Here is a 15663-nt window from a genome sequence, read left to right as displayed (position 1 = left end):
ATGGCTGAGAAAACTCTGCTGTTTATTCCAGGGTTCCCACACATTTTTACCAATGGATTTTCAAAACTTTTTCATAACTTTTCCAACGTTTTACTGCATTTTCATGACTTTATTCAAGTAGGTTAAAGCAGGTAACGTTAGGCCAATTTTGTAATTATCGGGTAAAATAATGAGGCTCCTACTCCAATGTGCTAGGACAGATATTGTAACAAAACTGAAGCGTGGAATATGGAATTGAATACCTACAAAGAATGTCTACAAATACAGTAGACACAAAGCGGTAATGTCATCTGGTCTGGCTACAGCTGGCGTGAAAGATGTGTAGATGCTAGCAGTACGTTGAGCGTTTCTTTGGTTTCCTTGACCAGAGACAACACTCTTGACTCCGACCTCATTTGGTTATGGACTTTCCACGTCCATACAAACGCACTACGTCAGTACAACACCGCAAATTGACGTTTTTTCCTTCAACAACAAACACATGGTTGGGTTTAGTCATCAAAACCACGTGGTTAAGTACAGCAACAAAAGCATGTGGTTAGGTCTAGGAAAAAAGAACCGTTTGGCTCTAGAATCTTACGTGACGCGAACACCGCTCTCTCGGGTGAAAGTCAATGGTTGTTGGACCCATCCACCACCCGTCCCGTCCGCCCCACTCATTTGCCACCTTACCTTTCATCCTTGCCCCACCGCATTTACCCCTGACAGCGCCAGGCACCATTAAACTATAACAGAAAACCAGCTGCATATCATGCCGACATTAAAGGACGCCTCTTTTGGTTGGTTTTCTGATGCCGCAAGTCACTGCCAAAGTGATTTCGATGACTTCGGAGTGAGACTGAGCTTCCAGAGATGCTTCCCCCATGTTGCTACTAATGTCAAATATTTTGGCGCAGAGCCTACATCCAGGGCAGCTGTAGTCTGCCTCTCTCTAGTCATGTATTATACTTGTTGTTCAAAAGCCAAACATTATTAAACACGCACTTCCCGGACATTTGTGGATAAGTGAACTGCTAGCATTTGCTAACTGGACTTGCTTGTTAGACATTCCCGCTGCCAACTGGCTGCATACACAGCTCATGAGATACTAGTGACATTTCAACGGTCATCAAGTGCAACACTAGATTTTAAATTAGTCGATGTTGTGTACCTGTTTTGGGATGTTTTAAACAATGAATATTCAAAACTTTTTCAAAACATTCTGTAACACTATTTCAAGGCCTAGAAAACACTTTTTTTCTGATGTCCTAATTTTTCCAGGAATTTCACGACCATGGGAACCTTGTTTTTCTGACTTCATGTTGGCCTAAATGTTGGTGACATTCTTATATAAACAAACAGGCGATATGGAGGTCTCCAAAATGATCAAGGTCATGTCCATATATCGCACAATAAGTCAATGATTATCGTGACAGGCCTAATTACACTACATGTTTGTTTTTGCATGATATGTTTGTACCTTGTCTTGGATATTGTTCAGTGCCTGTTTTTTGTACCTTGTTGTCTGCACCTTATGTTCATTCATTCTTTTGTTTTGCGCCGGGTACCAGGGAAACACAACTTTGTTCTTCAATGTACTGTACTGCACTGTGTACAGACAGAAGACAATAAAGTCTTATCTCTTATAAATCCTGTTTGACCCCACAGGCTGCTGAGCAAAGGTTAGCAGGAGCCAACAAACACACACACCTCCTTTCCTAGCAGTACCATTCCTGCAGCTCTTCACCGTTTACCAAAAGAAGAGATGAAAACCAACATAGAGGAGACCGGGACAACCCAAACACTAGTTAATGAGCTAATGATAACCCACAGGAAACTAAAATTGAACTTCACAATGAAACCTACAGACCGAAAGCAGCCTAGCTGTAGGCTGAGGGTTAGATCTCACTAAAAGAGCAAAGAGCAAAGTTTGAGGTTCTCCTCCTACATCCAGTGAGATTACACAGATGTTCTTTATGGTGAGAGAACTCTGGAGGCATGGAGAGGCACAAACACACACACACACTGTAGGTTAAGTTTCGCACAGAGCTTCTCATTTGTTCTCTTAGGGCTGATCTGGACCCTGACACCAACCTATTGTCCAACCACTGTGAACCTCAGCGCCACCAGGACAAAGAAAAACTAAACAATACCACTATTAACTGTGGAAACATCCTATTACAGCTCATGACAATCGCCTGCGTTTGAACTCAGAGGCCCAACCTTTTCATTGGACACAATGGCAGGTTGCTGCAGGCATGCTGGACACACCACAGCAAACACACTGTTCACATTGTTCCAACTCTTTGAAATACTGCGACATAACTGACAGGTCAATGTTTAGTTAACATGTAACAGTAATAGAACAGTGTTTCAGACACCTGAATCCACAGTCAAACTAAAGTAAGTCAGTAAATTGCCAGATCACTTCCCAAACATTTAAACTGATAGGTACAGAAAGTGGTGTGTGTCAACCATAAAGCATGCTCTCTTATCTTGTTCTCTCAGAAACTATAACCTGCTGTACAGCAAGGGCTGATAAGAAACAACAGGATACACATGTGCAACACCAAATATGAAATACTGGGTCAACTATAAAGACATTAAAGGCCCAGTGTGTCGGGGTTAGGGGGATATAGCTATGTTCTACAGTAGCCCAGGATGGACAAACCAATCACTGTCTCGGAAAAGGGCCATTCAGCTCTCGGTAAAAACCTCCTGAGCATCTGGATTTTAAGTTATCAGCAAAGCGTCACAGCGTCGGACAAACACAGAATTTTTGTAACGTTAAACTGCTTTATTGATTGTTTTTACTGGGTAAATCACCGGGTTTGTTTTGGAGAGCAGGAGACCTTTGCAGATAATTTGGGTTCTCTTCAAAACCTCTTGAACGTCTGCCAGAAATAAAGTGAGCACACATTAGGTTATCAGAGAGAAGAGGTGAACACACATTTGCACATTTGCTAGGCAAACAGGCCGTCTCCAACATGCCAAACAACGTGGGAGAGACACTGATTTGTAACGTGAAACTGCTTTTTCAGTTTTTTTTACTGGTTTAAGTCACCCGGTCCATTCGTTTTTAGAGTCAGAGACAACTGCGGATAATTCAGCTTGCAGTACACACCTCGTCAACAATGAGCATTGAGGAAATTCTAATAATACAATTCTAATAATAAACAGGTAAAATAAATGAGGACATAAATACAAATGAACCAGAGTCTAAAGCCATGCAGGCAGCTCTTTAAGGCTGATCCTAGTCAAAGCAGTGCTTTGAGCTCAATGCTAACGTCACCATGCTAACGTGCTTACAGTCTCCATTTATCTGCAGTCACAACAGCACTCAAACTACCAGCCATTAAAGCATGCTGTCTTATCTTCGTTCCTCAGAAACTGCGACTTACTATACAGCATGTACTGATATGAACAACAGGATACACACGTGCAAGACCAAACATGACTTATTAGGGTACAAACAAAGACATGAATGAATAACAATCTAGACTGACTTGATTCATCGTCATGGCCTCTTAGAAAGTCAAAAACCAAGGACCAATTATTAATAACTTACTCTTTATAATAAGCAGCAATAATTGCAGTCAATAATGTTAGTTAATCTTTAACAATCCTTTCTTCTACTAAGATAATCCACAAAGTCTGCAGTTTAATAATTTGTTTGGGACTGACCTCAGAAGGAGATAGAGGTCAAACTAAGAACACCTGTGAGGGTCATTTGTCAAACACATGTGAATGCTCTGTCCATCTTTTGTGTCTCTTTCAGCAACATTTTGAAGGTTAAACATACTAACTGGAGGGTTTATCGATTAATCTTCAATCTAATCTTATTTCCTCTCGTATTGTTCAGTCCATAAAATGTCAGATAACAGTGAAAAATCTTCAGCACTATTTCCGTGTCACAGTTCAAGGTGACAGCTTTGAGACACTTGTACCAAAAAGTATTTAGTATATTTCACAAGGCTGTCTCACAGTTTTCCAAAGATTCCTGCCACATTAATAGCTGCAAAATGACGCTCCTCTCCACAGACATTATAAAAAATACTTGGAGACACTATTCAAAATCATACAGGAAAGCATCAAAGGAACCTGTGGTGCAGGTTATATTTTCTTAAATCCTTCTGCTAAGGATGTCTGTGAGTATCACACACTTAAATTGAATGATTTTTAAGATGTTTTCAAGATAATTAAAACAGATTTCAGAGTAGTTTTAAGACAAATCATTATTTTTCCTATTCAAGCATTGTAGATAGTATAAAGGCAAGTGGAATATATGTGTTCCCATGCAGAAGAATCAGCAAATACTGAATATTAAAATACTCAGGAGGAAAAAAAACATGAGGATGTCTTTGATCTTTGAGTGCCTAGGCTTGTGCTTGGTAGGCATGGTTCATAAACTACCCATTAAACGTACAATAAGTAATTTTCTTCAGCTACAGGTCTCTAAATGAATGCAACAACAAAAGATGAATTAATGCCATTATTGTAGTCAGTTTCTGGAGCATTTGATCAGTGTTTGTTGTTCAGGAGGTTTTTACCAGAGGTCTCTTCTGCTCCAAAACGAACCCAGTGATTAAAACAGTAAAAACACTAACTAAACCAGTTTCAAGTTAAAATCACGTTTCATGTAAAATCTGTGTTTCCTATGCTGTTCTGGTCACCACGGAGGGGCTCTGCTAATGTGTGCTCACCATTTTTCTCTGATAACTTAAGATCCAGATGTTTGGGGGGCAGTGGCGGCTGCTGGTCTTTCAAGGAGGGGAAGCTCATTTTCAGCCTACATGTGTCCGTTTATTTATACGTAAATTCTACCCTCTGGTGCTGCTGCGTGAGGCTAGCGTGACTGCCTGTGAGTGCTTTGGGATGGTGGAGGGGCTCACAGCACCCGCTGCTCGTTGGGGACAATAACTGCAGAGCGACAAAAGTCAGAGTCTCCAAACACGAGTAGGGTCTCCAATAACACCAGAAAAAGATGCTAGATTTGTCACTAGTCATTTTTAACAAAGAAAAAGTCACTAAGAGGATTGGAAAAGTCTCCAGATCAACTCGGAACAACGGAATGAAACTTGAAAAATGCTCCGGTGGCAGTTTATATTTCAAGATCGCTGATTCGCTCATTTCCCTGTCAATCAAAAAGGGATTCAGCCTCAGACAGATCATCCAATCATCATGCAGAAGCCCAGCGTCCAGGCCAGCCGAGGCCAGCCCACTGCCCCATAGACCCCCAGAGACGCTGAGGGTCTGATGGACGGGACAAAACCGAGCATTTATCCAATGACTGTCTAGTTTCGCTATAGTGGAACAACCCACTCTGAGCTTCCCTTGCAGTCTTCGAGCAATCGCCACTGTTGGGGAGGGGGTTTGGTGGGAGCTGAATTATCTGCAGAGGTCTCCACCTCGCCAAAACAAATGGACCCAGTGATTAAAACCAGTAAAAACACAGAATAAAGCAGTTTCATGTTAAAAATCAGTAGTGTTTGGCCTGGCAGGGGCTGGAGATGAGCTGCCACTAGTGTTTGCTCAGCTTGTTTCTGTGATAACTTAAGACCCAGATGCCTAAAATCCTTTCCAGTAAGAATATATAGTTTAAAAAAATCAAGATCTAAAAAGTGCAGCCTGAAAATTTGGCTTGAAACTACATAAAAGTCAGTATATGACAGCTTCAGGCAGACAACCACAACCCTGATGCATAAGCAAAAGGGGATATGATGCCACTGACAGGCGACAGGGATCAAATGACATGAACCATGTCCTTGACAGATAATCACAGATTTCTCTGGGTTTGAACATTGCTGGAAATGTTTGGGATAACTCAACAAAATATATATAACATTCGGCTAGTTGTTTTTAGACATTTTAATGCCGTAATGTCACATATTATATCTTTAAGCTATAGTAAAGGAGGATATACACCTGCAAAAATGATTTTCACCATCAAAATGTTCTTATTAATGGTTATAAAGTATTACTTGTATTATTATTTTATAATTGTTCGAAAGTGTTGCTGTATAAATGACTAAAAAGCTGCAGAAAAAAAGTCAGAAAGAATTCCACAATTACACCATAATAATGATGTCCTTAGACAGTGTAAGTTCTGTCAATTTAGAGATTGTGGCCAAGTTTTTTTAAGGTGGGATGAGAGCATTTTGCAAGTTTACAAGCACTTGCTCTTTAATACAAAGCACCTCCTAATGTGACACTTGCTCTCCTCACCCTCTTTATTGTGGCAGATGATGATATAAGAGGGGATGCTTCACGTCAGCAGCCATGATGCCCAGAGGGTCCAGCTAAGCCACGTGGTGACCCTGTACCTACAGTATATGTACCATGTAAGACGGAGTATGGGTGGTAAACAAAAGAGGTGGGAGGCCATCGATGGAGGGAGATTACGTGAGATATTACGCGGGAATTGATGGGTGGGTCATGTGAACAAAGAAAAGAAAAGAAAGGGGTAACAAGAGCAATGCAGAAGACACTCAATGAAAGGTGCGTGATGTGTTCAACAATATAATGAATGGGCAAAGAATAGGTGGGAAAAAAAAAAGAGATCAAGTGTTTCAGGACAAAAGGGATCCAGGGATAAAAATGACAGGTAAGCAGGAAGAAAAGGAACAGAGAGGAAAGTGTTAGTAAAGATGTAAGCAGGTTCATATTTCTCACCAACTTTCTGGAAACCAACGGTGCACGGGGCATCATCAAAGTCTACACAGCTGATGTCCAGGGGGTCCAGCTTCGCTATGTGATGCCCTCGTACCTACACACAGGGTGACACAGCTCTGTTAGTATGTGTGGAGGGTTTAACAGGTCTGTCTTTAACAACCCATTTCTGCAGATTAGCATCTGTCTGTGGTTTGCAAACTGCTGAAATCTTCATAGAAGATTTCCTAACATATGTCTGCACATGTTAGCAGACATATAATAGACATATAGACATATAATAGCGAGGCAAAAAGCACTCTCTGTGTGACATGATAAGTTCAGGTGTGTGTAGTTTACCTGATATGCTCGTATGAGTGATTGTACAGCTAGATGATCCGCCACCAGTTTTGCCACATTGGGCTGAGCCCCCACCAGTGCCCGGGCACTAGCCAGTCCCTGAGAAGTCCCACTGAGGGGTGGAGGGCTCTGGTAGGCCGCACCAGGCGGAGCCCCAGCGTTAGCGTTACGGAAAAATATATCCCAGGACTGCAGGGAGAAACAGGAGAGAGAAAGACAGGAGACAAATTACTCAACATGTTTGAACAAATATTATAATATTATACACTACTATGTTATTGTTATATAATTCAATATGTTGTCACAACTCTTGCTTAAGGCATGCACAAACACAACAACACTAACAAGCCATGCTAGCAGCTTTTCATGACTGTAATAAGGCATAAAAATATGTAGTATTTAGTAATAAATATTATTTATTTACTTTTTTACCTGATAATTGTCCAAGATTAAAGCAGGAGATCACTGAAATGATCTAAATTTTATCTAATACCTTTTTGGCAAGTTTCCCTGCAATCGAACCAATAGTTGTCAAGACTATTTCACTCAAAATCCAAAATGTCAACCTCACGGTGCAGCAAAAATACCCTTGGGTTCATCCAACTGCAGGCCTACTCAACTGGTGGCACGACCTGTAGATTTGTTCTAATTACAAATAAATAAAATTTTAAAATATCAGACATTTTGCCACAACAAATCCTTCAAACCAGCAGAGTGCTCCAGTGCACTTGTTGCAATTGCCTCTAATCCCCAAAAGCTACTCAGGTTTTAAAGGTATGTTTTCTGTAAAATGATGGTCGGATTTTCACATTTCCGACAGTACTTGAAGGTATAATGTGTGATGAATACTTTTGTTTGGGAAAAATAACCACTTCTAACCATATAATAATGATATATTTTTTGTCAAAATCACTTCTTTCTACATGTCTTGTTTAAAATTTCACCAAAAACCATTTGCACTAACCAGATCCTGTACAAAACATTACATTTTGCACTCCTCAGCACAACTGGGAAGCTATGGATGACTTGGCTGGGTACAACAGTCACATGACAAAAATTCAGTGAAGCTTTGACTGAACTGCAGGCTGTTATACAGAAGAGAGAGAGGTTGTAAAAATGTAAATGGCCCCTGGGCCCTTTGCTTTCTGAAAATGTGCCCCCCTGAGCAATATAGCTCAATAGCCCTACAGGGACATGAATGTCTGCACTAAATTTCATGGCAATGGTTCTAGTAGTTGTCAAAACATTTTACTCTGGACCAAAAATGTCAATCTCACGGTGACACTAGAAGAAAAGTCAGGGAATCACATATGCTATTAGTACATATTGTCTGGGAACCTCAAATGCCTTTACTGTATTTGTGCCAGTAAATATCTAGTGGACGTCAAGGTATTTTACTTACAGATCATTAAAATTCATCCTCCGTGTGAACCGAATTCCATGGCAAACCATCTTAGAGTTGAGATATTTTAGTCTGGATCAGAGTCGTGGACCGTGTTTGACCTCTCACTTGAGTTTCTACCCAGTGGAGAGTAATTGGCTTACTGCAGTGAGAGGCTTTTAAGATCAGTGTTGTCACAGTGTAAAGGAAGCTCTTCATTACCTCTATAGTGGGATATCAGCTTACAGGTAAAGTGTGACATAATATTTTTACCGCACCACTGTAGCACTTAAGGATATTAACACAGTAACAAAGCTCATTACCAAGAGACAATGACTGCAGGGTGCCTGTTGAGTCCACACTGATATGATCAAACCCTTACATAAGACACAGGCTTTGTCTGAAATTGCATACTTACATACAATTCATAGTCAGTATGACATAAAATAGAGTATGTAGTGCGTTCCAGCTGCACAGTACAGTGTTTCCCACAGAACTAGACTCTATATGTGGCAGTAACTGACAGCGGGGGTGTGGGGGATGTGGTTGTTCGAGATGTACCGGATTGACAAACTTTGCCTTTTGTGTGAGTGCATATGTGTCCCTTTGTGAGCAGCACTGGCAGAACTCTGCAAGAGTTTTACTTTTTACCTCAGCAGCAGTTTGCTGAGTTTAAGATGCGGGATGGACAACTGAGCGACAAACTTTTTGATCATTACATTCAAGACTTCCTCTCAATCAGTTTGTGGTTGGATTGATCAGAGCGCATCAGATCAGATCGATGAATTTGAGGAGCAGCTGCTGGAGAGACAAGTGAAAGCAAACTTTCTTTTGTTGGTTAGACCTAGCACTAGACCACGGGGTTTTCATAGGAATGCAGTCGGTTTCATCTAAAGCAGTTTGGAGTGATGACAGATAACACTAACCTTGTAGTATGTGGATTTTGTGTATGTGAGAAATGTCCCAATGTATACTAGATTAGCAAGAATTTTTGAGTATGACAGGTGAGCTTACTGGACATACTCAAAACTCACTGCAGGTCTGTAAGGTACAGTTAAGAGGAAAGTACAGGAGCTAACATGTATAATGTACCATAAAAAACATATTTAATGTTGTGAAAAACTTTCATTCAACAGTAGCTCAGACAGGTATGCAGAGAAGATTATTGCTTGAGCATACGTCAGTGTGAAAGGCAGCTGGTAATGGCATACTTAATATAGTAGGCACAATAAATATTGTATTTAGTGTAAAGTACGTTAAAGGCATTGCATCAACAAGAACAACATTCCAGCTATTACACAAAATGCTTGTTTGACCATTTTTATAACAGCTTTCCAACGGGAAGGTCTTTGTCAAAGGGTTCGGGGTTAATCCACTTAATAATGTTTATCCGTTTATTGATTGTAAAGCTGAGGTTGTTCTACTTGGCCCCCCAAAAGCAAAGTTTAAAGTTCTAGATAAGCTTGGTAACTTTGCTTTTACTCAGCATTTCTAGTAATTAGGGAGGATTTGTTTGTAAATGCTGGTCCTGCGTATATATATGAGGTTGAATTCAACAGAGCTGTTCAGTGTTGTTTTGACTTGTCTACAGAACTTATACATGTGAGGTCATTTCAGATTTGGAGAAAGTGATTATGGGATGGAGTCAGTAATTCAAGTAATCTCCAGGCTGAGGGTGGAAACCTGAATTGGTCCCTTTACAGCACTTAGAGTAGTATCATTGTGGCACAATGTTTACAATGTGCTATGAAGTCTTATTATTGTAGTAGCAATGATAGCCTTGGGTTACAGCCATCATAAGCAGTACTATAATTACCAGAACAACTACTACTGGTTATACTGCTGTGCCTAAGGACAAGTAAACTCATTGCCACAGTGTCATAACAGTTTAATAATGGGCATTTTCAGTATTTAGAAATAAAGCAACTTGCTTGAAACCAATACAGTTACTGATTTTTGTACGTGCAACTCACGTTGCTCTGAAAATAGGTGGGATAGAATAGGACCATGGGTGTTAACATCTTGCTTTGATGATCTAATTTCATCTGTACTCATTCCTCCTGTTTATACTGGCCGCTATCAGGTTCCCAGTGGTACAGATGGGGGACAAAATCCATAGTACTCCATCTACATACATGCCAAAGTTCAGCCAAAGCTAATATGAGACTTTCAGCATTCTGAGTTAGACAAAAAATTACTGTACTGTTAGTACAAAATTCCCTCTTTGTTTCCATGGTTAACATGACTTGCTCAGTTATGGTGGAGGGCAGTGTTATACATGAACGTGCGTTTTGAACATGATAATGTTTTTGATGAACGGTGAACTGAACGTATCCATTTGCAACAAATGAATGTGAGCATCGTTCACTTTCAACACACAGTTAATTCCACTCAGGTTCTGTGTTTTATGGCCCTTGCATGCTGGTGTTGTGTGAAAGATTGCGTTCCCGTCGATATGTTTTCCCCTACCTATATCTGAACCACCATTTTCCCTATCTAACCACAGAGGGGGGTGCGATGCAGTTTTCCGACAGGGGAACAGACTTTGACACATCACCTGTATGGCTAGTGCAGTTCGCAGCTACCTGTGACATCATCACTAAAGCCAGTTTATATGAATATTTGAAGGAGTTTCAGAATCAGTTTGGATTCCAACGCAAAAAATCAAACATTTTTATGCAAGTTGTGTCAGCCACATCAACAACTAATTTGAAATTGCACATCGAGCTGAAGCAGCCGATCAGTCCTGGGAAATATCTCAAAGTGAATTACAATTACAAGATTTTGTTTTATTCGGTAAGATAGATATATATATATATATAATAACAATAATAAAACAGAAGAAATTAACATAAATTTGTTAATTTCAATCTGTCCCAGGTAGCCAAAAAGCATCATCTGGCCAAACTCAGCACACCGGAATAAATAAGTCGACCCGTGTCAAGTTGCCTGACTCCGCTGAGACTCGGCATAAATGACATCTCAGAACTGGGCCAAATAAACTAGCCTGATTCAGGCTACCAACACTGCCATCACTGGGCCGTTGCCACAAATTACCTGGCCAAGCATTGGCACAAACTCTGCATGCCAGAAGGAATATCTTGGGCCGTGTCCAGTTGCCCGATTCCTCTGAGACTCTGGATAAATGAGTGGCCTGATAAACTGGCCAGATTCAGGCTGCCGACACTGCCGTCACTGGTGTGCGAACTAAACTTCGAGCTAGCTCTTGTGAAGCGTTAACGTGCACAACACTGGTGTAGGGATTCCTTTGCTCAACATATTTTAATGTGACATAACCGGCCCATCTGCATCTTTGATGAGAGGACATTCACAGTGATTGTTATTCTATCTACTGTGCTATCTGTCATTCACCTTTTGCTCCACTGCCTCCAGCTATGATGCTCAACTATCCAAATATGCCTGAGCAAACACAGGCAATACCGGTAGTGTCAGTTTGTACCTTAACCCTACTAAATTTTAGACAGGTGTCTGTTACCACTGATCTTTCTTTAGTTCCCTCAGGAAGAAGGTGGAAGACATTCAGAGTAAAGGTTTGGGACATCTGATTCATTGTGAATTGCGGGAATGCACTGAACCTGTTTTGCATGTGTGGATGAGCGTGCCCCTGGAGGCAAATTCAACTTTTCAAACATAATTAACACCTGTGGGACATCAAACACACACAAATATGCTCCATACCTTGTGCACATTCCTGGGATTTTCCAGCCACGCATAGTACATCTCCTCCACATAGTTAGAGCTGGTGCCATTGAGAAAGGGCTCAGCAGCCACGGATGTGTTCTGGCACCTCGCAGGCTTAAATGTCCTTAAACCCCCCTCGATCACCAACAGTCTGGGCTGCGATTGGCTCTGGGCTGTCTGCGCAGCTGTTAAAGGCCGAAGCCTTGCAAATGTAGTCCTTAAGCGGTGCATGGCTGCAGGTTAGCCACAGTTCCTCTTCCTCCTCCCTTACTGGAAGAAGAATACAGCAACGCTGTTCCAGAAAAGAAGACGCCCCAGGCTCTTCAGCAGCTGCCACTTATATTACTCCTGTTTGTGCTGAACCTGATGACACTTCTCCACAGCTCCTGCTCCTTCTCTTCTGCTGATCGTCCACCGGATCCTGTTAAGTGTAAATGTAATTGTCCATCAGAAACATGCTACTTAATAAGTGCAACTTGTGAGCAAATCATTAAGGATAAGGCTATATTTTTGTTACAAATCCCATGGTAAGATCAGAAATCCGTCCGTCAATATTCTGTCACTGTCTGTGGCACTGATTGAATTGATCCCGGACAACAATGGAGCTCTTTAAAGTCCTAAAACACGAAAATTAGTTAGTATTTTAGCACTCCTTGTTCCCTCGTCTCTAATGTGGGTTTATACTTCTGTGTCAAATCGACGCCATACCCTACGCCGCAGCCTGACGCGCACCTCCCCAGAAATGTAAGCTGAAACCATTTCCCTCGGTGGAGACAAAGCTTTTATTTACTTTAATTTTACAGATAAGAAAAAATAAATTGTGAAGACAATAAAGCCTCCACAAAAATAGCATTTTAAGTCTTGTGTGTGATTTATCCTGGCTTCATATGAGCAGAGAAAATCTTCGCTCATTGCTAGGCTAATTTATACAATGTAAAATGCCATAGGCTTGTGCTAATAACGTTAGCATGTTATATTTGTTTGGAAAACGTGATTAGTGTAAAAAATAGTTGTTTTGTCAGTGAACCTTGTGAGTTGTAATAGAGCCAAACTTTGTAACTGTTACCTTTGTTACATGTTGCTGTTGTTCATGGCTTCATATGAGTAGAGAGAGAGAGTGAAGTCCGCTAACCACTAGGCTAATTTATACAATGTAAAATGCCATAGGCTTGTGCTAATAACATTAGCATGTTGTATTTCTGGAGAAATGTGTCCAGCAAAAGACAAGTTTTTTGTCTGTGAATGTTGCGAGTTATAGTGAAGCTGATTTGTGTACTTGTGTTTGAAATTGTCTCAATTCAGCCATGTTTAATGTGTGTTTAATGTGTGTATAAAGTGTGTTTTTAATCAACTAAACTTAGCAGCGCTTCGCAGAAACCTTTGCCGCCGACTAGTGTTTTGGAGGTGTAACTGCAGAGTGACACAGAGACACCACCACACAAATATAAATGCTCACAACGGCGTAGGCCACATGCGTAGGCTACAGCTTAGGGTCCGCCGCACAAGTATAAATCCCCCTTCAGTCGATGGGTTTTTTAACTAGGTTTTTGGTTAGATGCCTGAAATAAAGTCTTTGGTTAACAAAAACTTAAGAGATTTTCATATTTTGTTCTATGAAATAAAATGTTAAAGAACTTTGAAGCTTTAACATGCCCTAAAAAAGGCGGTCGCTAACAACTGGCCAAATGTGACCGTGTTGTGGTTTGTGTAACTTATATCCAAACATTAGCTTTTTGCTTCTTGCGACTGCATTTCTGCTTAAAAAATCTTAAACACTGTGTTAATTTGTGAGCATTATCTTGCTGAACAAAACAAGCATCTTAAACTTTTGTTTGCCACAAGGCTTATATTCTGCATTAATCCAAAATCCAATGGAAAATGCCATAGGCTATTTGAGTAAGGACACAGAGCAATGCTAACTTCCGCATTAGCTTACAAAAACGTCATCCCTGCAGCACTCCATGACACCACACATGTCCAAATAAAACTAAAGAATATCACCATCCTTATCCTTTTATTGATTAAAAAAGAAACTTTGCTGTAACTTTATCTTAGTTCAAGATCAGACAGTAAACTGCAGTACATTACAGTGGGTACTGTGCATCCTAAATATAGCTAGACCACCCACTCATAACCGTACGTTTTTTACATCACTTGTATATATTTCCTAAAGACTAACTTTAATCATAATTAAATACATGCCTAACCCCAACTTAACTTTAACTTAAGAGTTCTGAACTTAGACAAAGTTTTAACCGTGAAATTTAATGATTTGCGCTATGAGAATTTGCATTTTGTCCTCATTATGTGCCGTTCTTAACAGTTTTATGTCCCCACAACGGCAGTTATACCTGTTTACTCATACACACACCAACCGCTCCGAGCTCGAGCGCATACAAACTGCTGTTTAAAAAACTGTAGCGTCACGTGCGGGTGTCCCACACGGCACTTGCTCAGATAAAGTCACGTAACTCTTCATTTTTAACCGCTTAACTTAAAACTTTAACAAATGTTGAGTTTTTCGGATTTCGTTACCTTTTCCAGGTGCTCGCGTGGCTTCCTCCGCAGCCTGCCGGTGTAGTGAACGAGGAGCAAACTCAGCTGTGTCCCGTCCTGAGCAGGATGCTGTTTGTGTGTGTGTGTGTGTGTGTGTGTGTGTGTGACTGCAGCAGGAGAGCTCAGCTGGGTCTCGCGCTCGGGCACTGTCTAATCACTCCGGTGCTGATCTGCGTCACGCCGGCCTGTGACGACAGCGGTTGCGTCAGAAAATATGAAAACTTTATGGAAGCAAATAAGAAACATAAATATTAACAGAGTTTTAAAAGTCACTTTATATTTAATATTGTGGTTTAAACACAACTGAATTTATATAATTTAACCATTTATCTAAATTCATACGTTCTGATGTTTTCTCTTTGAAATTAAAATATGAAAATGATTTATATATTTATTTATTTATTTATTTACAACACACATTTTAAAATGTCAGATACATGGTTTTCAAAATAAAAATATTTTTATGGTATGAATTCAGTGTTTTTTTAAATTTCAATATTCAGTATTGACTTCAGATCCAAATATTTATGTCTCTTACTTACTTCCATAAAGTTTTTATTTTATTTTATTTTATTTATTTGTTTTTGGATTGTATATTTTTTAGATAAACATCCAATAGGGTTTCTTTATTATATTTATATATCATTTATATAAAATAGTAATGATAATTATTTAATTTAATTTTATTTTTAGATTGATTTTTTTTAGATAAACATTAAATATGGTTTCTTTATTATAATTATATGTCATTTATATAAAATAGTAATGTAATTATTATTTTATTTTACTTTTAGACTGTATTTTTGGATAAACATCAGTTTCTTTAATTTTATATACAGTACAGGCCAAAAGTTTGGACACACCTTCTCATTCAATGCGTTTTCTTTATTTCCATGACTATTTACATTGTAGATTCTCACTGAAGGCATCAAAACTATGAATGAACACATGTGGAGTTATGTACTTAACAAAAAAAGGTGAAATAACTGAAAACATGTTTTATATTCTAGTTTCTTCAAAATAGCCACCCTTTGCTC

The 15663-nt window shown here is 39.8% G+C and overlaps 1 protein-coding gene across 2 annotated transcripts in view; it reads right to left on the bottom strand.

Annotated features, from left to right (window-relative positions):
* Window positions 1-14744, bottom strand: part of ogdhb (oxoglutarate dehydrogenase b) — a 37522-nt gene extending 22778 nt beyond the window's left edge. For both annotated transcript variants that reach the window (XM_033646964.2, XM_033646965.2), the window contains exons 1-4: window positions 14606-14744; window positions 12068-12491; window positions 6988-7176; window positions 6652-6745 (exon numbers count right to left, since the gene is read on the bottom strand). In XM_033646964.2, the coding sequence (XP_033502855.2) occupies window positions 6652-6745; window positions 6988-7176; window positions 12068-12301 (517 nt within the window). In that variant the 5' untranslated portion in view covers window positions 12302-12491; window positions 14606-14744. The remainder of the gene's footprint in view (window positions 1-6651; window positions 6746-6987; window positions 7177-12067; window positions 12492-14605) is intronic.
* Window positions 14745-15663: the final 919 nt, after the last annotated feature.

The sequence above is a fragment of the Epinephelus lanceolatus genome, chromosome 19 (assembly GCF_041903045.1).
Source record: "Epinephelus lanceolatus isolate andai-2023 chromosome 19, ASM4190304v1, whole genome shotgun sequence".
Taxonomy (NCBI): Eukaryota; Metazoa; Chordata; class Actinopteri; order Perciformes; family Serranidae; genus Epinephelus; species Epinephelus lanceolatus.
The sequence above is the reverse complement of the archived record's forward strand: the minus strand, read 5'-3'. Positions and strand labels throughout refer to the sequence as shown.